Source organism: Cetorhinus maximus, chromosome 36, assembly GCF_964194155.1.
Source record: "Cetorhinus maximus chromosome 36, sCetMax3.hap1.1, whole genome shotgun sequence".
Classification (NCBI taxonomy): domain Eukaryota; kingdom Metazoa; phylum Chordata; class Chondrichthyes; order Lamniformes; family Cetorhinidae; genus Cetorhinus; species Cetorhinus maximus.
Genome location: NC_135914.1, coordinates 5,343,567 through 5,364,189, shown reverse-complemented (window position 1 = coordinate 5,364,189; position 20,623 = coordinate 5,343,567). Strand labels below are relative to the sequence as shown.

Genomic DNA, 20,623 nt, shown 5'->3' with positions numbered 1-20,623 from the left:
CCTGGGAGTGTTTGATGGGGACAGTGCAGAGGGAGCTTTACTCTGTATCTAACATCATGCTGTTCCTGCCCTGGGAGTGTTTGATGGGGACAGTGTAGAGGGAGCTTTACTCTGTATCTAACCCCCGCTGTACCTGTCCTGGGAATGTTTGATGGGGACAGTGTAGAGGGAGCTTTACTCTGTATCTAACCCCTTGCTGTACCTGTCCTGGGAGTGTTTGATGGGGACAGTGTAGAGGGAGCTTTACTCTGTATCTAACCCCTTGCTGTACCTGTCCTGGGAGTGTTTGATGGGACAGTGTAGAGGGAGCTTTACTCTGTATCTAACCCCGTGCTGTACCTGTCCTGGGAGTGTTTGATGGGGACAGTGTAGAGGGAGCTTTACTCTGTATCTAACCCCGTGCTGTACCTGCACTGGGAGTGTTTGATGGGGACAATGTTGAGCCTTACTCTGTTTCTAGCCTGTCGTGGAAGTATTTGCTGGAGGCCTATCCCGTGTGGTATGTTAATTTTATGATCTTTACTTTTCTCAGGGTGACACACAGAATAAGGTTGAATGTCTGGTGTATTCAGCACACCACAGAATCTGCAACGTGAGTTTTCCAGTCTTCAGATCATTGATGCAGGTATGTTCTTCAGGACAGACAACACAAGCTGTGCTTGTCAGGTTATCTGGAGAAGAGTTAACGTTCCCCCCTTCCATTAGTCACTTGCTGTTCCATGTTCCTCTTGGCCTCCACTGCAGACTGTTAGTTCTGAGGCATTGACTGAGCTGGAACTCAGTGCTGGTCTCTTTCCTCTTCTTGCTTGCTGGCAAATGATTGCTACCTAGAGTTCAGTTTGGCACATTCTCCATACGTTCACAATAGTCAGTAAGTGTCTTAAATCCAGTACAGTCAGTGATCCTAGTTTGAATTCTCCTGATTAGGCCTAATCTCAGAGAGGATGCTACTGGTCAATTGACCTGCCTTGATCCAAGGGCAAAAATTCAGCCAGCATTCCCATTTGTGATCAATGTCGAGTGACCCCTGCTGGCAAGTACATTCACATGGGATTGGATGAGAAAAGGGTTGCACTGTGCTGCCGTGCTGCCTGCCACAGTTGAGTAGCCTGTGTGTAAGATTTATTAGGCTCATGCAAGAAGGATGTTTACTAAAACAGGTTACCTGAATTCCATTGGAATCTAGGAACTGCAGTCCAGCAAGGGACCAAGCCCCCTTAGGTCAGGATTAGAAGCAACTAAAGATATTGATAAGGAAATGAAGGTAACTGCAGTCAGAAGAGAAATGCTTGTGTTTCTTTGAATTTTCCATTTTTAAGATGCAGTTTCATGTAGAGAACAGCGCTTCCTGTCTGACCTAGGAAACAAATTGTTTTATTCTCCCCACAGGTGTCCTTCCGGGTGGAGTTTGAGTTCCATTGTTCACTCCTTCTGGACGAAGTGGAGCTATACCTCCACGTTACCAGGTCAGAGAGCACAGAGCCCATCTCACTTCATTGCTTTCTTCCACTACCTCTCACATAAAGCTTCGGGTCTACTTCTGCAGGTTGCGACTGGTGAGGGAAGCAGGATTAGATGGTTTCGAGGCAGCACCTGAAGGCTGGATGCATACACAAGGCATTGAGCTCACCCAAAGCTCTGCTTCCTGTATCCTAATTCACAGCAAGTCCTGTTCATCCATCACCCCTGTGCTCGCTGTTTGGTCCCCTGTCCAACAACACCCCCATTTTAAATCTCACACCCTTCCATAGCCTTGGCCTTCCACAGAGTTGCCAGACGTGGTTCAGTGGGTCACCCTCTCGCCTCTTGAGCCACAAGGTTGTGGGTTCAAATGCCTGTTCAGGACTTAAGCACAAGGATGTAGGCTGACACTCCGTTGCAGTACTGAGGGAAATCTGCACTGTCTTTCAGATGTGATGTTAAACCGAGACCCCATCTGCCCTCTCTGCTGAACATAAAAGATTCCCTGACACTATTTCAAAGATCTGGGACCAATAGTTAACGCTCACTAAACATCACAAAAACACATTGTCTTAACACATCGCTGTTTGTGGGAGCTTCCACAAAATCCCACCAAGTTTCCTAAATTTCAACAATGATTACACTTCCAAAGGATTTGATTGGCGGTAAAGCCCTTTGGAATGTCCGGTGGTGTAAAAGACACTATGGAAACGCAAGTCTTTCTTTTCCCATTTCTGTAACCTCCTCCAACCCCACAACTCTCGGATATCTCTGCCCCCCCTCCAACTCTGCCCTCTTCCAAATCCCTGATTTTAATCACTTCGCTATTGACAGTTGTGTCAACTGCACAAAATATGTTTAATTGGTTAAAATGATCCATTTCTTTCATCCCTTCAGAGACCAATAAGATTTTAAACTTATATTTACAAGTAGAAAAGCAGCATAGACATAAACTTACTTTCGAGTTGATCCAATCCAGTGTAGAATATCTTTCAAGTTCCAAAGGGAAACATTGGCCATTCCATTAGGACCATTTTTATTGTGTTGCATGTATTAATTATATGTATATGTACACCATTCGCTTGAGAACACCAAAATAAAATCATTCATGATGGCCCAGAGTAAAAGAAAATATTTCAGTCCCCCCACCCAATATGATTATCAGATGGTTTCCACTGCTCCACCACCCCACCCCGCCCCACCCCACCCCACAGTATCAAAACATTTCACCTGCAAAATGTGATGTGGGGTCACAGCCCGTTCTTTACCAACTCCAGCTGCCAAGGACCGAAGCTCCATCCCTAAATTCCTCTGCCCCTCTCCTCCATTAAGATTTTCCTTAAAACCTACCTCATTGACCATGCTTTTGGTCAGGAGTACAAATGGGGCTTGGTGCCAAATCCTTTGTCAGATTATGTTCCCCTGAAGTACCTTGTGAGGTTTTACTGTGTTAACGGCGCGATATAAATGCACCTTCCTGTCGCTGATTGAGTTCTGAAAGCAGCTATGCTGAATTATGGCTCAGCATTTTGATCAACAACTTCACACAGGTTTCTTTGAGGGTCATGGATTGGTTATCTGTATTGTTACTTTGTTCCATTCCCTCTCTTCTTTCTTCCTCTCCTACAGCAACTGCTTGAGGCTGTCACAAGAACACAGGAAATAGGAGCAGGAGTAGACCTTATGGCCTGTTCAGCCTTCTCTGCCGTTCAATACAATCATGGTCTATCTTGGGCATCGACTCCATTTACCCGCTCGCTCCACATATCCCTTAATTCCCTGAGAGACCAAAAGCCTGTCTATCCCAGCCTTAAATGTATTCAATGATGGAACATCCACAACCCTCTGGGGTAGAGAATTCCAAAGTTTCACCAGCCCTTTGAGTGAAGAAATTTTCTCCTCATCTCAGTCCTAAGTGATGGGCTCCTTATCCTGAGATTCCCCAAGCAGCAGAAACAATCTCTCTGATCTTACACAGTCTTGGAGGTTTCAATGAGATCACCACTCATTCTTCTAAACTCCAGAGAATATAGGCCCAGCCTGTCGTCATATGACAACCACCTCATCCCAGGGTCCAATCTGGTGAAGCTTTGCTATACCACCTCCAGTGCAAGAATATCTTTTCTTCAGTCTGACTGCAAGGAAATGTTGACTGAGTCAGTGTGACTTCCTTCTTTGCTCATTACCTTCTGTAACCTTTTGATGGAAGCTCTTGGTTATCACATTCCGCCCACCCTCTCACTTGCTTCGAGGAGCATTGCAGGGTACGAGGGGAAGGGGCCATACATTGGGTTTGACCTGGAGGTGTGGCTGTCCTCCAATGTTATTGAAATCTTTTCCCTTTTGCAGTGACAGCACTGAGATGAATGAAACCCTTCATGATAACACAGTCTACATCTGGGCGGCAGTGCGGTATGAGTCAGATCTTCTCCTCACCAGGTAAGTGGTACCAATTCTGCAGTCTCATCATGCTGGTACATCAGTAACACGCGACTGTTAAACAGATTTCAAATCCCGAAAATTACAAACAAAAACTGGAAGTTCAGAACGTGTAGGACAGCGATATCAGAACTCGAGAAACTTCCAGCTGCCTCGCTGACTGACCTGATGTGTACTTCCAGCATTTTATGTTTGAATTAAAAATGAGGTGAAAGCAGCTTTGATGGTGACCATCTCCACTTTGTACGCCATTCTATTTCTCTATTTGATGTGCGTGGGCTTGTGTTGCCTCCCCTCCTCTTTGTTCTGTTCCTTTGTAAACATTGTTGATCTATAATATCTGACAGCCCTAAAGAAAGCTTCAGACTCGAATCATTTCCTTTGTTCTCTCCACAGTAGCTGCCTGACCTGCTGAGGGTTTTCAGATTTCCAACCAATGCAGTATTTTGCTGAACTAAAAGCTAAACACCGCACGCGGCTCTGAAGACGGGTCATACAGACTCAAAAGCGTTAACTCTGTTTTTTCTTTCCACAGACGCTGTCAGGCCTGCTGAGTTTTTCTGTTTTCCTGGCAGCATTTTGCTTTTTGTTTATGCTGGAGGATAATCAATTATCACTGTGTTCCTTCACTCCTGGTTCGAAACGAGCTTTAGTGGACGTGATGAAATCCTCCGCCCTCTGCGGTTTGCACAGGTCCCGCGTGAAATGAGCCCGAGGCTGCCCCAGCTCAGTGACGACTCACATCACACAGCAGACTCTCAATCACCCAGGCCCCAGAATAGCGAGTGTGAGAGAGAAAATAAAGCCAGCTGCTGCCGCAAAGGGAGCTCTGCTGGGGCTGGGACGTGTGTACAGTGTAGTAGGCTCAGTGTCATGGGAAATTTACTCTGCATTCAAATCCGCACAGCTTCACGAGCAAGCTGCCTGCTCTGGAGAAATAAAGACGGGAAGAAAGATTTGCAAAATTAGGGCCTTTCATTAGAAGAGAGGATGTTACTGGGAGATTTGATAAAATTGTTTAATATTATGAAGGGAAGGGACAGAGTAGATAGATAGAGGGTAGTGAAGGGGTCTGGAATGAGGGATGTAAGATTAAACTGGAGATTTAGGAGAGAGCACCTTTCACACAGATTGGATCTGTGTAACATCCCATCAGCTTAGTGACTGAAGGGGCTCCGTCAGCATTTAAGAATAGATTAGATATGGGCTTGAAGGAGGGGGGGGATAAAGGGATATGGGAATAGGAGAGGGATTCGGATCCTGCCTGTGTGGAGGATAAACACCAAAATGGACCAGTCAGGCTGCATAGCCTGTATCAGTGTAATTCTAATCTGCCTGTGCATGAGTTCAGGAGCAGAAAATTCAAGATGTTTTTACTTGTGCCACTGTTCCTAAGAATATAATTACTGATATTACAAAGATGGCTGTGCCAATGCCATTGTTAAAACGAGCTGCTTTTTCCTGGCAGTGAATCCAGTCTCCAGCGCTATGAGATGCAGCCAGCGACCGAGTCAGTGCTTGAAGAAATTCATCCCGAGTTCAAGTACATCTTTAAGGTAGAGATGACTAGAGAATGAAGCTATTACTGCCTGAACCCTTGGCCTTAGTGAATGGTGATGGTTAAACTAACCTTTGTGGCGTTTCAAGTTGCTTCTGTTATCGGTGACTGAATATGTGTGTGTGGTAACGTTCCCTGGTATGGTTCAAGGTATGCTGCAAGCAGAGGAGTGAGAGGGCTTGGGTTCCCTCCTGTACCCCCCCAGCCTTGTCTCCTCTCTTCTCCATCTGCCAACACTCTGGGAATCGGAGACCAGGACCCACCATCCATCGCTGTAACCACAAGTGTGATTGCTCTATGTGTGTGTGTGTGTGTGTGTGGACAACCAAAGCTACGCAGATCCCTAATCCTTAGCTGAGTGGGTAAATGCTGACCCTGTCTGGTGCTGAGCCTTGTCCTCTAGGAATGTCCTGGTTTGTGCTCTGTCAGCCACCCCAGCCAGGTACCAGTTGAGGACAGAGGACACTTCAGTTGACCTTACAGTTTCTACATTAGGGAGGGTAACTCAGCTAGGGTTGCTGCTGCTGATCATGACCCAGTTCTTTTGTGAACATAGGAACAGGAGACCATTCAGCCCCTCGAACTTGTTCCACCATTCAGTTAACCGATGGTTGCTCTGTATCTGAATTTACCCACTTTGATTCTATAATCCCTTAACACCCTTGCCCAATAAAACTCCATCAATCACAGTTTTGAAATTTTCAATTAACCTGATAGCTTTTTATGGAGCCAGTGCAGCACAGAAGGAGGCCATTTGTGTGGTTGGAAGTTCCAGATAGCCATTATTCTTATGGGCAAATAGCTAGCTGACACTTGTAGCTGAAGCAATTAAGGTATAGGAAAGGGGGGAAATGTACCCCAGCAAAGGTCGGTGCCTGGAAAAGAGGGAAGAACATTGTGAGTATTGGTGGGGAGGAGTATAACGGTCACCGCAGCGACTATGTGTTTGCTGTGTTTCTCTTTCATTGGTTCCTGAGCCCAGGGATGTCTTTCCCCCCCACCCCCGAGTCCTGTCCTGGGTGTTGTTGATCCTGGATGAAGACCTGAAATATTGACACATATTGGAACATGTGTCACTCTGCAGCATAGTTGGCATATTGTGGGAGTTACACAAAGCTACAACTTAAATTTGCTTTCTTTCCTTTGAAATAGTACCTTAGTGAGTTGCTGCTGCAGTGCCAGGATGTTTGAAGGGGCTCTCAAAAAACATAGCAAGGTGTATGTGGTGGTCTGGAATTGCCAAGTGGGTGTGCAGTCTTCATTGCATCTTATTTGTGTCTTTAGATCAAAAACCTTGGCTGTTTTCCTGCTGAGGATCTGGAAGCTAAAATCTACATTCCGACCATGACCAGCGGATACTATCACATTTCTGCAGTGACCACTGCCTTTACCGAGCCTGTAAGTACATAGCCAGTACCAGGCTCAACCACTGAGCTCCCCTATAACCTTCCTCCGCCTCTTCAATGGTAGACACATTGGTTCATTATTCACAGAAAAGTAGCCAGGTTTGTAGGTTAGAGTTAGAGGGGGAGGAATGAGAAATATGATATATGTGAAATAAAAGTGAGTCACCCACTGATGCCTGTTGGACGAGTGCAGCATCCAGTGTGTCTTTCTGTCTATTGCCCTCTCTATCTCACTCCCTCTGTCCATTACGCTCTATCTCACTCCCTCTGTCCATTATGCTCTATCTCACTCCCTCTGTCCATTACGCTCTATCTCACTCCCTCTGTCCATTACCCCCTATCTCACTCCCTCTGTCCATTACCCTCTATCTCACTCCCTCTGTCCATTATGCTCTATCTCACTCCCTCTGTCCATTACGCTCTATCTCACTCCCTCTGTCCATTACCCCCTATCTCACTCCCTCTGTCCATTACCCTCTATCTCACTCCCTCTGTCCATTACCCTCTCTCTATCTCACTCTCCCTGTCCATTACCCTCTTTGTATCTCACCCCCTCTGTCCATTACCCTCTCTCTATCTTACTCCCTCTGTCCATTCATTACCCTCTCTCTGCCTCAATAGACAGCAGTAAACACAGAGTGGGAAGGTCCCATGCAACATTCCTATTCTGTACTGAGTTAACTAGTGTCATGGAGGGCAGCAGTTGAGCTGTTGCAATTTGCCTCAGTTGGCCTGTGCTCAGAGACTTGATTCCTGCACAGTGATGCCAGTTAGAAAGTAGATATTGTGTGAAGATCAGGATTAGCTGTGACGCGCCCTCAAATAGTCCATTACCTCTGATAACTGATCACTTCATGAGGTACAGGAGATCAGGCAGTGCCTTCCGCAGATGGGTAATGTTTTTAGCTGTTCATTGTTCCTCTTAGCACATTGTGCTTGTGACTTTAGATCCTGGCTTTTTTTCCCAGGTAAGGTTGTGTGGGAGTTGGTGGGTTGCACTGCACGTGGTCTCCTCCTGTTCTCAGTAGCTCTGTTTTTTCACAGGTCACTGGGATAAATTGCTCCATGGATAATGCTACAGATCCACTGAGGGAAAACCAAGACGTAGCCACACACTTACTTCCCAGAGATCTCCGACATGTGGACCGCCTGGTAATTAAGCAAAATAGTCAGCAGTCGGCCGATTGGTAGCACAGAAATTGGGTATTGCTGAAAAAAAAGACATCTTTGCCAAAGCTTTTCATCTTGCACTCATCAGAATACAAATCCATGGGAGACATCAAATTTATACTGTATGAGAAGAGAGCGTGGATTGGTTGGCAAGGGGACTCTGATAGAGGTGTTGCCATGGAGAATGCACTAGTTGATGGTGACTGACAGTTAACTGCCAAACATGGTTTAACATTTAAACCAGGCAGCTTGACTCTGATTGGTAAGGCATTGCCCTGAAGAATGCCACTTGCTGGTTCATTCTCAAGAGAGAGGGTAATTCATGGATAGAGGCAGTGAGATAGAGAGAGGGTAATGAATGGACAGAGGGAGTAAGATAGATAGGGGGTAATGGACAGAGGGGGTGAGATACAAAGAGGGTAATGGACAGGGAGAGTGAGATAGAGGGTAATGGACTGAGGGAGTGAGAAAGAGAGGGTAATGGATAGAAGGAGTGAGATAGAGGGTAATGGACAGAGGGAGTGAGATAGAGGGTAATGGACAGAGGGAGTGAGATAGAGAGGGCAATAGATAGAAAGTGAGATGGAGAGAGGATAATGAACAGAGGGAGTGAGATAGAGAGAGGGTAATGGACAGAGGGAGTGAGATAGAGAGAGAGCAATGGACAGATAGTGAGATAGAGAGAGGGTAATGGATTGAGAAAGAGAGAGGGCAGAAAGTGAGATAGAGAAAGTGTAATGGACAGAGGGAGAGAGATAGAGAGAGGGTAATGGACAGAGAGTGAGATAGAGAGAGGGTAGTGGACAGAGAGTGAGATAGAGAGAGGGTAATGGACAGAGGGAGAGAGATAGAGAGAGGGTAATGGACAGAGAGTGAGATAGAGAGAGGGTAATGGAGAGAGGGAGTGAGATAGAGAGAGGGACTGTTATTGCTGATTTCCATTTAATAAGCCCCTAACGTATCTAAAATTTGCCATGCACTACAGTCTCTTACTCTGGCTGTAAATGCTCTGCTATAAATGCCGCTGAGCTGTACAGACAACAGGTCCCGGTGTGATCCCTGCTCCGTGTTGTGTTTACTGATCTCAGTCAATGCAGCAATAATAGAACAACAATTGGATTCAGTAGTCTGAAAATCAGCGAGTGGGCCTGCCTTGATTGCTACATGTGAGGTATTTAGTATGGGCAGGACTCAACCTGACTGTGATGACATGTAGACTGAAGACATCTGAGATTGACCTTTGGCTATTGATCAGTACCTCAGAGCTTTCAGGAGGGGAGGAGGAAACCTGGAGTTGCCCCAATTCTGAGTGGAGTGTCTGAGGTCAAATTCCTCAGGGGTTGGTAAAAGCAAAATACTGCAGATACTGGAAATCTGAAATAAAAACAGAAAATGCTGGAAAGACTCAGCAGGTCTGACAGCTTCTGTGGAGAGAGAAGCAGAGATAATGCTTCACGTCTGTATGACTCTTCTTCAGAAGGGTCATACGGCCTGTGAAACGTTAACTCTGTTTCTCACTCCACAGAATCTGTCAGACCTGCTGAGTTTTTCCAGGTATTTCTGTTCCGAGTTTTTCCAGTGTTGTCTGTTTTAATTTCCTCAGTTGGTGCCGTGCAACCTGCTGGTAGGAGTCATGGTTTGTGGTGGGAGTTCACTGAAACGGGGAAGCAGTTAATTATCATCAGTGAAGGTCAGATTGCTTCTTTCCGTGTGTTCATTCTAACAGGACTGCAGTAACTCCCGGTGCAGCACATTCACCTGCCACATGAAGACACTAGGCAGGAATGAGGAGATGGCATTTCATGTTGGCTACACGCTGAATGGCAAATTCTTCAGGACGGTGAGTTTGAGGTTATTTGTAACTCCCCACTTTGGCAGCCAGTGTCAATCAATGCCTCGGTGCGATATTGTTGGACAGTGTGTAGCCCTTGACTTTTTCTCACCCTGCACCCAGTGATATTTCACAGGGTCAGTTCTAGATTTGAAGAGCAGGGAAAGTATATCAGGGTTCAGCAGCATTCTTGGAAAGTAATAAGTCTCCAGTCAACCCCAAACCTCCACACACACTAACCCCAGCCCTCCCCATTGCTCAGTTTGGTCCAGCAGCAGCACTTGTCTTGGTACAAAGAGTGAGTTCCTTATGTAACATATCACTGGAATCCATCAAACTGTGTTTTCTGAATAAGGACTTATTGTGCCCGGAAAGAGAGATATCAGTGATGACTGTGGGTGCAGCGTAACGCTCAGCTCAGTAGTCTGCTGATCTTCAAACATAAACTGTATGGGAGGCCAGTCCTTGATCGCCAGAGTCTCCATGCTTTGCCCCTGTACAGATGTGTTGTAGGTCAGACAGGTTATGCCCAGTTTTCTCTGTAACAGTAGTGTTTGATTGCACAGCTGCCAGTGAAAGCTTGCTGTAACCTCTGCATTTCAACGAGCCCGAAACACGTGTGTTTTTTGATCTGTTTTTAAACAAGCCCTATTGTACGTTCAGACCCCTGATCCAGTTTGGGACTGTGGGCTGCCAGTTGGCTTTAGGTTGTGCTGAAACTATCAAACCCTATTTCCACAGGCAAGGTTCAAATCCCTGAAGATCGTGACCACCTTCACTCTGGATGTGCGGACGCCTCAGGTCCTGACTGTTACAGAGACGGCTCGGTATCGAGAGGTAAGCAGCATTTCCTGTTAATTTGCACTGGAATAAAAAGGGAGGGAATTATATTCTGACAGCTAAAGTTATTTGTTAAAATCCAGAGTCTGAAGAACTCTGAATGTACAGGCAGACAGGAGGTCAAATGTCAAGGTTCAGATTGCTAGAGTGTAGGAATCACACTTTTCCCACATCTGATACCCAGGACAGGTACAGCACGGGGTTAGATACAGAACAAAGCTCCCTCTACACTGTCCCCATCAAACACTCCCAGGGAAGGTACAGCACGGGGTTAGATACAGAACAAAGCTCCCTCTACACTGTCCCCATCAAACACTCCCAGGACAGGTACAGCATGGGGTTAGATACAGAGTAAAGCTCCCTCTACACTGTCCCCATCAAACTCTCTGAGTTCGAGTAGGAGTTTGTAGAATTAAACTGGTCTGCTTGCTGATGTGTCTAATTTCATGTCCAGGTGACTTTAGAGCTGATCAAACCAGTGGTGATTGCCGTCTCTCTGTGGATTATCATCGGAAGCACGCTTGGGGGTCTCCTGCTGTTGGCTCTCATTGTTTTTATTTTGTGGAAGGTAAATGTCTGGTGTTTCTTTATAGGCTCAGTGCCCATTGTTAATACTGAAATCTGAGATTAAAAGAGACTGAGAGTAATCAAGTTGTTGAAGGTATGTCAAAGTACAGAGAGTTCTGAGAGAGATCAGAGACAGGATTTTGCTGAGAAGGCTGATCTGTCCTAGAAATCCAATATATGAATTAGGAGAAATTCCTCTCCTGTTCCCTGAGGCAATCAAGTAATCCTCAGGGGTCTGTGATAATTCCTCCTAATGCCAGCTAAGTCACAATTAACTCTAAGTGGAAATGTGTTCACCCACAACTCATCAGACTCCATTCTCAATGACCATGGGCATCCACACTCACCGTCCTTTATCTAACCTCACTCTTTACACGCACACCACCATTTTGTCCCATCTTCATCCATCTTAAGTGACACGTCTAACCTTCTTCATTTTTAGAAAACTTCAATCATATCTTCTCTGATCCTCTGCTCACCAGCTGTAACTCCTGGTAACAGCTCACCAGCACTGTACATCAGTTTAGCCACTTCTTCAGTATCTTCTCCAGGACCTCAGTAACACCAGGTATGGGAGGCAATACAGGATGCATTGGTTTAAGTGTTGCTGACCCAAGGCTTTATGTAGCTAAATCTATTTCCTCTTGCGTCGTATTATCAAAAGGCAACAGGCTTGTTGGCCTGCATATATTTCCCTAACTCTGAAATGGTGATAAAACTCCTATCTGCAAGATCAAGGAATGGAATGAGTGAACAGGCCAAAGAGAAAAAAAAACTTGTTGCATTAATATTAAAAAACTGTTTCCCCTACAGTGTGGATTCTTTAAGAGGAAACGAAAGGAGGAAGAAAATGAGGACAAGGAGGATGATGAGAAGAAAGAGTGAGGCTGAGGCTGCTCCAGTGCAGCTCCCAGTATGCTCAGTGTCAGGAATCTCTGACATGCCCACGCCGTCCCATCGAACACAGACTGACCGCTGTGCACTTCCTTGAAGCTTTTTTCAATTTGCAAGTACCCTTCAAAGGGGCCGTGTCACCTTGTCCAAAACTCTTGGGACCAATCCAGGGTGGGGTGCCAGGAAACTATTTGTGTTCCAATGGTTGTGACTTACGAGACACAAGCTGTACGGTGGATTTTATTGCATCGTTCAAAGGTTGTTCCTGTTAAATGCGTTGTGTAGATTCAGCAACGTGGGGTGTCCATTCCTATTGTCAAGCAACACAGCCCCTTTCAGCCCGTCATACCCTGCTAACCCCACCCCACTGAGGCTGCTTACTACATACAGCCACTACCTATTCTGCACTGTTGCCACCTTGAGGTGTGGGGCTTGTGCCGGAAATGATATCTTTGGTTGTAATTAAATGAGTTGAAGGTGAAATATCTGCTCACCTTTATGCTGCCAACTGAGCGAGTCAGAGATCAAACACACAAGGGGAAATGTGTAAGAACGTAACTGCCAGCAACTGGACACCCAGACACTGGTGTGGACCAGATAACCCAAAAACGTACATTCACCTTTATTCTACTGTTTTTTTTTCCTTTCCCCAGTCCATGCTGTTAACTGTCAAAGGACCAGGGAGAACCGGTGTTCAGATCCAGCTCACCCACGTGATGACAATCTTTGATTTGCAACAGCCCCCTGCATTTCAAACCCGTGGGACAAACATTCACGAGATGAGAGTACACAGCGTTTGTTCCAAGTATCGATTAGTCGAGGTTGGGTTTGAACGCAGACCTGTCACACCTGGATCAGGACAGATTGTATCACTCAGACTGTTTTCCCCCCACCTCCCTAGCTCGTGTGTGAGAATGGACTGCTCCAAATCATCTCTCATTTTGATTTGAAGCCAAGTAAAAGCTGAGGGAAAGGGCTGCCTGGGTCCCCCAAGGCAGCCCAGCCATCTTGCTTACCCCTCTCCAATTCCAGCTTCTCACTGACACTGAAGTCACTCAGCCTAAGGAACAAATATTTACGTGCACTTTATTTAAAGCTTTCATTTTTTTTGGAAATAAACATTTAAAGAAATAAAACCTGATTTATAGTTTTTGTCTCATTATTGTGCATACAAAATTCGAATTTACTCTTTTTACATTCAGTAGTATTTTAGATTAAGGAATGAGACAGATGGGGGCAGCAATATTCCCGCTCTCTGAGCTATTAGCTGAGCCATATAGACCAGATGTCTGCTGAGTTAGCTTCACTAACTGGTAGAAATTAGCCCCAGCCCCTGCTCTTGATTACTGCTGACTGACTCCTGCTGGGAATCATATGGGTAACAGGCAGTGAAGGGAAAAAATTAATTCCTGATATAAGATTATTGCTGCTCCCGGGCTCAGCCATAGGAAGGACATTCTGTCTGCATTGACGTATATTTTCATTTCCACTTTCCCTATTGTATGTTGACAGGATGACATCTTACGCACCAACATTAGCAGCTGTGAAGGTGACAGCAAAATGCTGTGGTGAAACATCAACTTCTTTCACTGGGATAGTTTCTGTTCATGACTGCACCACTTGGACAGGGTAGGAAGGGCAGCAAGACTGAAAACTTGGCAGAAAAAGATAACTATGTCAGAGCCACTCTAGCACAGTTGGACAGGCAGCAAGGGAATCAACAGCGTGAAGAGAAGACACAGGTAAAAAGTAGGATCTATATTGGTTGATAACTTTACTGTTTAGGACACTCTTGGATTAGTTTGGGAAGAGTGGAAGTTACTTATGAAAATCCCAGCTATTAGTACCCAGATGGCATGTTATCTACTGCAAGAAACAGAAACCTTTAAGCACAGGGCAGAGGGAGCTTTATTCTGCATCTAACCAGTATTGTACCTGCCCTAGGAGTGTTTGATGGGAGCTCTACTTTGTGTTTAATGTTGTATCTGTTTTAACAACGGTCGCTGGGGGATGATCTTCTGGGGGTGAGGTGATTTTCCAGGTTCCACCTTGTCACAGCTCACCAAGTAATGGTGCTTTGCTTAATGGAATTCTCTTGTGACCACTGTGGAAATGTTAGTTTGCAGACCAGCATGGGGCTGGGCAGTTGCTAGTTATGTTTTTTTTTAAAAGTTATTTGCTTTTTGTGGAGTCTTACCTTGTTTTAATTCATTTATGGGATATGGATGTTGTTGGCTAGGCCAGCATTTATTGCCCATCCCTAATTGCCTTTGAGAAAGGCACAAAGGAAGATGGCTGTGGTTGCTGCCCGCTCCAGGCCATCCCAAATGGAGTTCCTCAGGGTACTGTCCTCGGCTCAACCACCTCCCCTGCATAAAGTCAGAGATAGGGATGTTCACGAATGATTGCACAACGTTCAGCACCATTTGTAAATCCTCGGATACTGAAATAGTCCATACCCACATGCAGTGGAATCTGGACAACATTCAGGCTTAGGCTGATAAATGGCAAGTAACATTCACACAAGTGCCAAGCAATGACCATCTCCAACAAGAGAATATCTAACCATCTCCCCTTGACATTACCATCATTAAATTCCCCCCACCATCAACATCGTAGGGGATCACCATTAAGCAGAAACTGGCTGGGAATGCTGTGGCAAGTAACTCACCACCTGGCTGTCTTGAAGCCTTTCCACCATCTACACAGCACAAGTCAGGAGTGATGGAATAGTCTCTACTTCCCTGGATGAGGGCAGCCGTAACAATACTCAAGAAGTTTGATGCCATCCAGGATAAAGCAGCCCAGTGTTTTTGGCAGCCCATCCACCACCTTAGTCATTCACTCCCTCCATCACTGTGCACCGTGTCTTATCTGCCATATCTACTACAGGATGCAGCAACTCTCAAACATGCAACTTCCTTCACCTGGAAGGGCAAGGACAGGAGATGGATGGGAACACCATCACCTCCAGGTCATGCACCATCACAACTTGGCATATGTTCATTGTCACTGGGTCTAAATCCTGGAACTCCATTCCTAATAGCACATAGGAGCACAGTCACCACACAGAGTGCAGTAGTTCAAGGCAGCAAGGGAGATTTCGGATGGTGAGCAGGAGCCAGGAAGACAAAGGAGGGTGAGCATGCACAGAAACCCTGACCAATTGTCCCTTCCTTAAGCCCAGAGGAACTGAGGCCGACACAACTGCTAGTTTGACTGGACTCTGCTAAATCAGCACAGGCCAAGCTAGAACCTGGGTCCTTCCTGCTCTGTGGCTTACTATTGTAGAAAGCTGCAAAAGACACAGTGCAGACGGGCTGGACAAGTGGAAACCATCTCTCAATTTTCTTTTGGTTTATTTACAAAATAAAAACCTTTAAACCAATGACAGAGCAGAGTTAAACATTTACAACTACAAAAAAACATAATGCAATACCAGATGAGTGTCTTCTAGTGAGCAGTACTGTTTCATTCTTAATTAATTTTATTTGAAGAGTTTGACAGTGGTTCTTAATGCAGAATTTGGCTCCTGTTTCATTTTTAACTGCATCACCAATTAACACACTCATACAATGCCTTGGGTGGGGTAGTATAGTGAACGTGAAAGGCAGTCTATCTAAAATAAAAGATGTGATCCTTAATGAAGGTAATAATACAGTAGACACTGGGTTTCCAGATGCACCAGGCAAAGGGAGCAATTTGTTCCTGTCTGCTATTGTATGACTTGTGTGTGCCTCCATTTTATCTCCTGTGCATACTCGGTATGACAGGTACATTGTACAGTCACTACAGTAAACAAGCTAGCACCAGGGCAAGGACCTGCAGTTAAAGCCAGGGGTTGGAGCCAGAGCATATTCTTTGGATACATTTTGGACAGGAGCAATACCTGCAAAACTAAGCTGGCATGTGGACCTAGATTAAACAGCTCTTTCATAGAGCTGGCACAGGTTTCACAGGCTGAATGGCCTCCTTCTGTCCTGAAAGATTTTGTGCACATTTACAAAGTTCACATTGTACTAGGTTTCTTTCTCTCCTTGCTGCAAGTTTCAGGGATGAAGCACAAGGGACAATGTTACACGTTGGTGTGTGGCCCTTTGCTATACAGAGTTCAGAGTCAGTGCTGCAGTGACATGTCTCTGTCCTTAGTGAGTAACCAAGTGTACTGCTCCCCTCATGGCTGGAAAGTGGTACTGCACAATCACAGGTCACTCCACAGGCCCAAGTCCCAGACCAGAGATCATTTAAACTGTCATACATTTTTATCCCATGCAAACCAATATCTTCCACTGCACAAATTCAGAGTTAAAACCAAATGGGCAATTCTGCGTTTTAGGATTAAACTGATGGCTGTACTAAGTTCCACACTGGTTACTGCTGAAAGTAGATCACACTGTCAAGATTTTAATTAAACTTCATGCATCACTATTTACAAACCCATCCAAATTGTAGCCAATTTTAGTATTTGTGAAAGAACTGATTACATAAATAAATGACAAAGATGTTTGTGAAATTGCCCAGTGCTATTTTCACGGTGACAGTGTGTCATTTTTCAAGCACTTCCCTTCCCCAATCACCGCTCCCTTTGCCACTTGCTCCTTTGTAACCAACATAGTAGCTCAGGACCTACCAGTGTGAAATATCAGCAACTCCTTGTGTCTCATACACAAGAGGCTCTGACCTCTATCTCTCCCTCCGGGTCTGAATGCTGCCCTTCAGAATACCGTACTGTGAAACACTGCTCTCCTCGCTCCAAATGAACATACCCTCTGGATGATGTTGTAGGTTGAAGAGGTAACAGAAAAAGGAATTCTCCTTCATGAATACTGTCAGAATGTGATTAAAAATGAAGATTTCCTGCTCATTAGGATTTATGAGCTTCGGCAGTTAATCCAAGGATGGTTTGACCCTGATTTGTCAAGCACATCCTGCTCAACACAAACAGGTGCTCTTTGGAGATATGAAAAGGTTTTCCAAAATTCACCAAATCCAATTCAATACAGCAATATAAGCCATGGAAGTTGAATCTCCTGCTGACACTTGCTATTGAACTGAGGAGTTGTGACCGTGGCCAAGTAGCTGAGATCTCTTGGAGTTTATAGATCCATCCCCCAGCAAGAATCAGTGCCTGTGGAGACGAAGTGAGGGAGAAGAGTAGGAGGAAGGAGATACTAAATATAGAAAACTCTGCTCCCCAGTTTCCAGTTGTCCCTGGTTTCTGACCGTGCTATAATATCACTGCCCACTAGGGGATGCAGTAAAGCAACAGAGGAAAGCTGTCGCTGAGATCAGTGCTTCCAGCCTAGGCCAGGGCAAGAGGAAACATACCGCCCCTGTCATTGTTTACTCGTTCTTCCATTGTTTTCCCTTCCTGTGACCTGCCGTTTTTTTTCTGCACTATGCCACTTGTTAGAGGATGTCTTAACTACATGGGTTTTTAAAGGCTGCCTGAAGTGGCTAGGATACCTGGCTGTAAATGCAAGGTGCTAATGGGGGCTAGAGAGTGAAAGCCGTTTGCAGACATCCTCCATGAGACAGTTCTTAGAACCAATCCCAGATGATAAGACTGGGGAAGATTTTGAGAACTAGCTCAATGCGGAGTGCTGGGTAAGGGCCGTCTGGGGGAGTAGCCACTTTCAACTGCATTGGGTGTAATTACCCTTGGAACTCATCAGCACTCAGTTTAAAATCTGAAAGTGGAATCCTAGGTTGAGGGGCTGAATGATGCAGATCAGGAATTACATCTGGAGCCTGCAGGAGGAAAACCTTTACAGTCACACCGTGTATTGGGTATTATGCGATTGGTTAGCTAGCAAAGCCTCGAGGAGGGAGGGAAGCAGGCAGAGTCTCTGCTCCTGAGTGCTACTCAGTGACACCCTGCTGGAAAGTGCACAAGTGTGGATGTCAGGACCAATGACGAATACTCCCACAGCTAAACATTCTGCTAATATATGCTCTCTTGGCTCACCCTTGATGAATAACCACTCTGCAAGGTGTCAAGGGTGGGTAGCACTTGTGGACCCATATCCTCACTTTCAGTTGGGGGCATAAAATGGGGATGCACAGCGAAGGGAATCCAAACAGATTTTGCCCCGAGGCCATTGACTGGAAAGGTCTATTCTAATCCAGACCCCCAGATTTTTAAACACCTATTTCTGGGGTATGAGAATGACAATCAGTCAGTTTATATTTGGCACAATGGTTCAAGGGCTTTAATAGTTTCTTTTTGTGTCTTTGTGAGAGTCTGTCTGGTACTGTAATATTTCAGCGCTGACTCTCTCTCTTCTCCACCACCACTGCCACCCCGTCAGTCTCTCGATAGTCAAGGCCTTCCTGGGACAAAACCAGCAGCATTCCCATTTATTTTCACAGATCCACCCGTCATTTCACCGGGATTGTCTAATCTTTCACCCACAACCTCCCTCATGCCCTCTCACTACAAAAAATATCTTACGAGCTTTGAAAAGTGGAATTTTCCACTGGTGAAATTAAAATCAATTTGCCATGGCGTTTTGAACGAAGCGAGGTTCGAACAAACTGAGCATAAAACTATTATTTTTGTGCAACCATTGAAAAGCGAATCGATCCCACATTGTTAAACACATAATTCACAGAATGAAAGATAGGCCCCCTGTAAATGCCATCAGTTTAGGTGCAGCCACTCAGCTGTGGCATGTGCCCACTTCTTTCTTTAATATATATAATTTACAATAGAAGTAACAATATTACTGATCGAGTTATGCAGGGGTTGGGGTGCAAAGTACTTCCTGCAGAGTCCTTTAGTATGTCCAGGGGTCCCGCTGCCGGTTTTCACTGCCGGATAGCTCCTCTGAAGTTTGCCGATGACCCATGGTGACCTCTCCATTCAAGCTCTTGCGACACACGGGACAGGTGTCGTGCTGGAACAGAACAGGGTGCTTGAGAATTAAATACTGCAAATCCCAGAGTAATCAGACTGCTGTCACAAAATAGATCATGGATAGTTCACTCTGTGCATTATTAATGCAGACTCTAGCAGTGTTACCGTTTAATCATCTCACCACAGTACAGCAAACTCGCATGCAGAAAATCTTCAAGTAATCTATCCAATGGTTGGCATTTTAAAACAGATCCAATTACAGATAGGGGCTGATCGAGGTGCAGTAGAGCGACGAAGGATGGGAGGATTCCCAACTGAGATGTAGGGGCACAGACTCCCCTGCTAGACTGTAAGGTTACTGTGGTATTTCCATTCTCTGCACTGAGTCCCACTGCTTCACAAACACATTTTCTACTTGGGAAACCTGCACTAGAGAAGCCAACACACCAACAGCGAGCAAGTGTGGTATTTTACTAAAACTATTGTTGGACAAAAAGACTCACCAGTTCTAACCAGGGTACGATGCAGTCGCTGTGGAAGAAGTGATTGCAGGGCAGCTGTCGAACTTGTTCCCCAAGGAGATAATCCTCTTTACACACCGGACATTCTAAACCTGAATCTACAGCAACACAAGGCAGAGGTTTACATAAACACATAAGCAACAATTCTGCTTTATTTCTTAATGTACAAAGTCCTACAACTCCCCATTATCACCTCCCCTAACTATTTGTTACCCCATCCTCATGTCAAACACCAGTCCCAGTGCAGAGGGTCCAATCTGTCCAACAGATGTATCTGCAATGTCCCTCTGTAGATCATTGTGTTCCTTTGCTCACTGCCTCACTCAGTGACTCTCGTTAACTCCTTCTACCATCTCTCCCCCAACATCTCTCACTCGTGCCTCCCCACTATCCTAAGATCTGGACCGAGGTACAGGAGCATTAGCAATTACAAAAAATAGACTTTGCTGTTCAATGTTTTACCAATTCCTAGTGTTGAGACACCGAGTTTCCCAAAGTGCTTTCCCTCAGTGACAGGCTTCAATTCTCCGCTGATTCATACCCTGTAACTCAGTGTCAGTCAGTAAATAAATGAAACCTTTCAATTTCTGGAATCAGTTTAACATCTGCCTCCCCCTTTCTCATTAATACCCCACACCCTGGAACAGTCTGGAAATACAGACAGTTATAGTAGAACTCGTTACAGATTGGGAATCAATGGCACGCACCGATCTGCTCCTGTGTGACGTGCACTGTCGGGAGGGCTGTGATTTTGTCTTTATCTGCCGGGGGAGGTCCTGTGTTTTCTAGTTGTCCCAGAAGCTGTGGAAGGGAAGCAGTGATTTGAGATCAATGATATGGCTGGTTGTAATCAGCCTTTAACCTGCTAGGGACTTTGCAATTTTCTCCTCTCCATCAGGCCGTAACTCTTGCTAACAATTCTACAAGTGCCCTCTGTGGGGAAGGGGGGAAGGAGGGAAGCAGGGAGTTTAACTAGGGGGTGAGAGCATTACAAAAAATACTCACCATTTTTGAGCATGTGCACACACACACACACACACACACACTTTCCAGCAAGGGTCAGCAGACAGCAATGCT

The 20,623-nt window shown here is 45.4% G+C and overlaps 2 protein-coding genes across 3 annotated transcripts in view; one reads left to right on the top strand and one right to left on the bottom strand.

The window, feature by feature from the left end:
• itga10 (integrin, alpha 10) overlaps positions 1 to 13,307 on the top strand; it is a 96,172-nt gene extending 82,865 nt beyond the window's left edge. The window contains exons 21-30 of the mRNA XM_078534087.1: positions 533 to 625; positions 1,390 to 1,466; positions 3,811 to 3,900; positions 5,369 to 5,456; positions 6,743 to 6,856; positions 7,909 to 8,016; positions 9,761 to 9,874; positions 10,607 to 10,702; positions 11,160 to 11,273; positions 12,086 to 13,307. Coding sequence (XP_078390213.1) covers positions 533 to 625; positions 1,390 to 1,466; positions 3,811 to 3,900; positions 5,369 to 5,456; positions 6,743 to 6,856; positions 7,909 to 8,016; positions 9,761 to 9,874; positions 10,607 to 10,702; positions 11,160 to 11,273; positions 12,086 to 12,157 — 966 coding nt within the window. The 3' untranslated portion in view covers positions 12,158 to 13,307. The remainder of the gene's footprint in view (positions 1 to 532; positions 626 to 1,389; positions 1,467 to 3,810; positions 3,901 to 5,368; positions 5,457 to 6,742; positions 6,857 to 7,908; positions 8,017 to 9,760; positions 9,875 to 10,606; positions 10,703 to 11,159; positions 11,274 to 12,085) is intronic.
• rnf115a (ring finger protein 115a) overlaps positions 1 to 20,623 on the bottom strand; it is a 38,534-nt gene that overhangs the window by 2,012 nt on the left and 15,899 nt on the right. The window contains exons 7-9 of one of the 2 annotated variants that reach the window (XM_078534085.1): positions 20,254 to 20,347; positions 19,529 to 19,644; positions 15,509 to 19,065 (exon numbers count right to left, since the gene is read on the bottom strand). In XM_078534085.1, the coding sequence (XP_078390211.1) occupies positions 18,946 to 19,065; positions 19,529 to 19,644; positions 20,254 to 20,347 (330 nt within the window). In that variant the 3' untranslated portion in view covers positions 15,509 to 18,945. Of the gene's footprint in view, positions 1 to 15,508; positions 19,066 to 19,528; positions 19,645 to 20,253; positions 20,348 to 20,623 lie in introns of those variants that run through there. The other variant, XM_078534086.1, reaches the window with a different exon arrangement.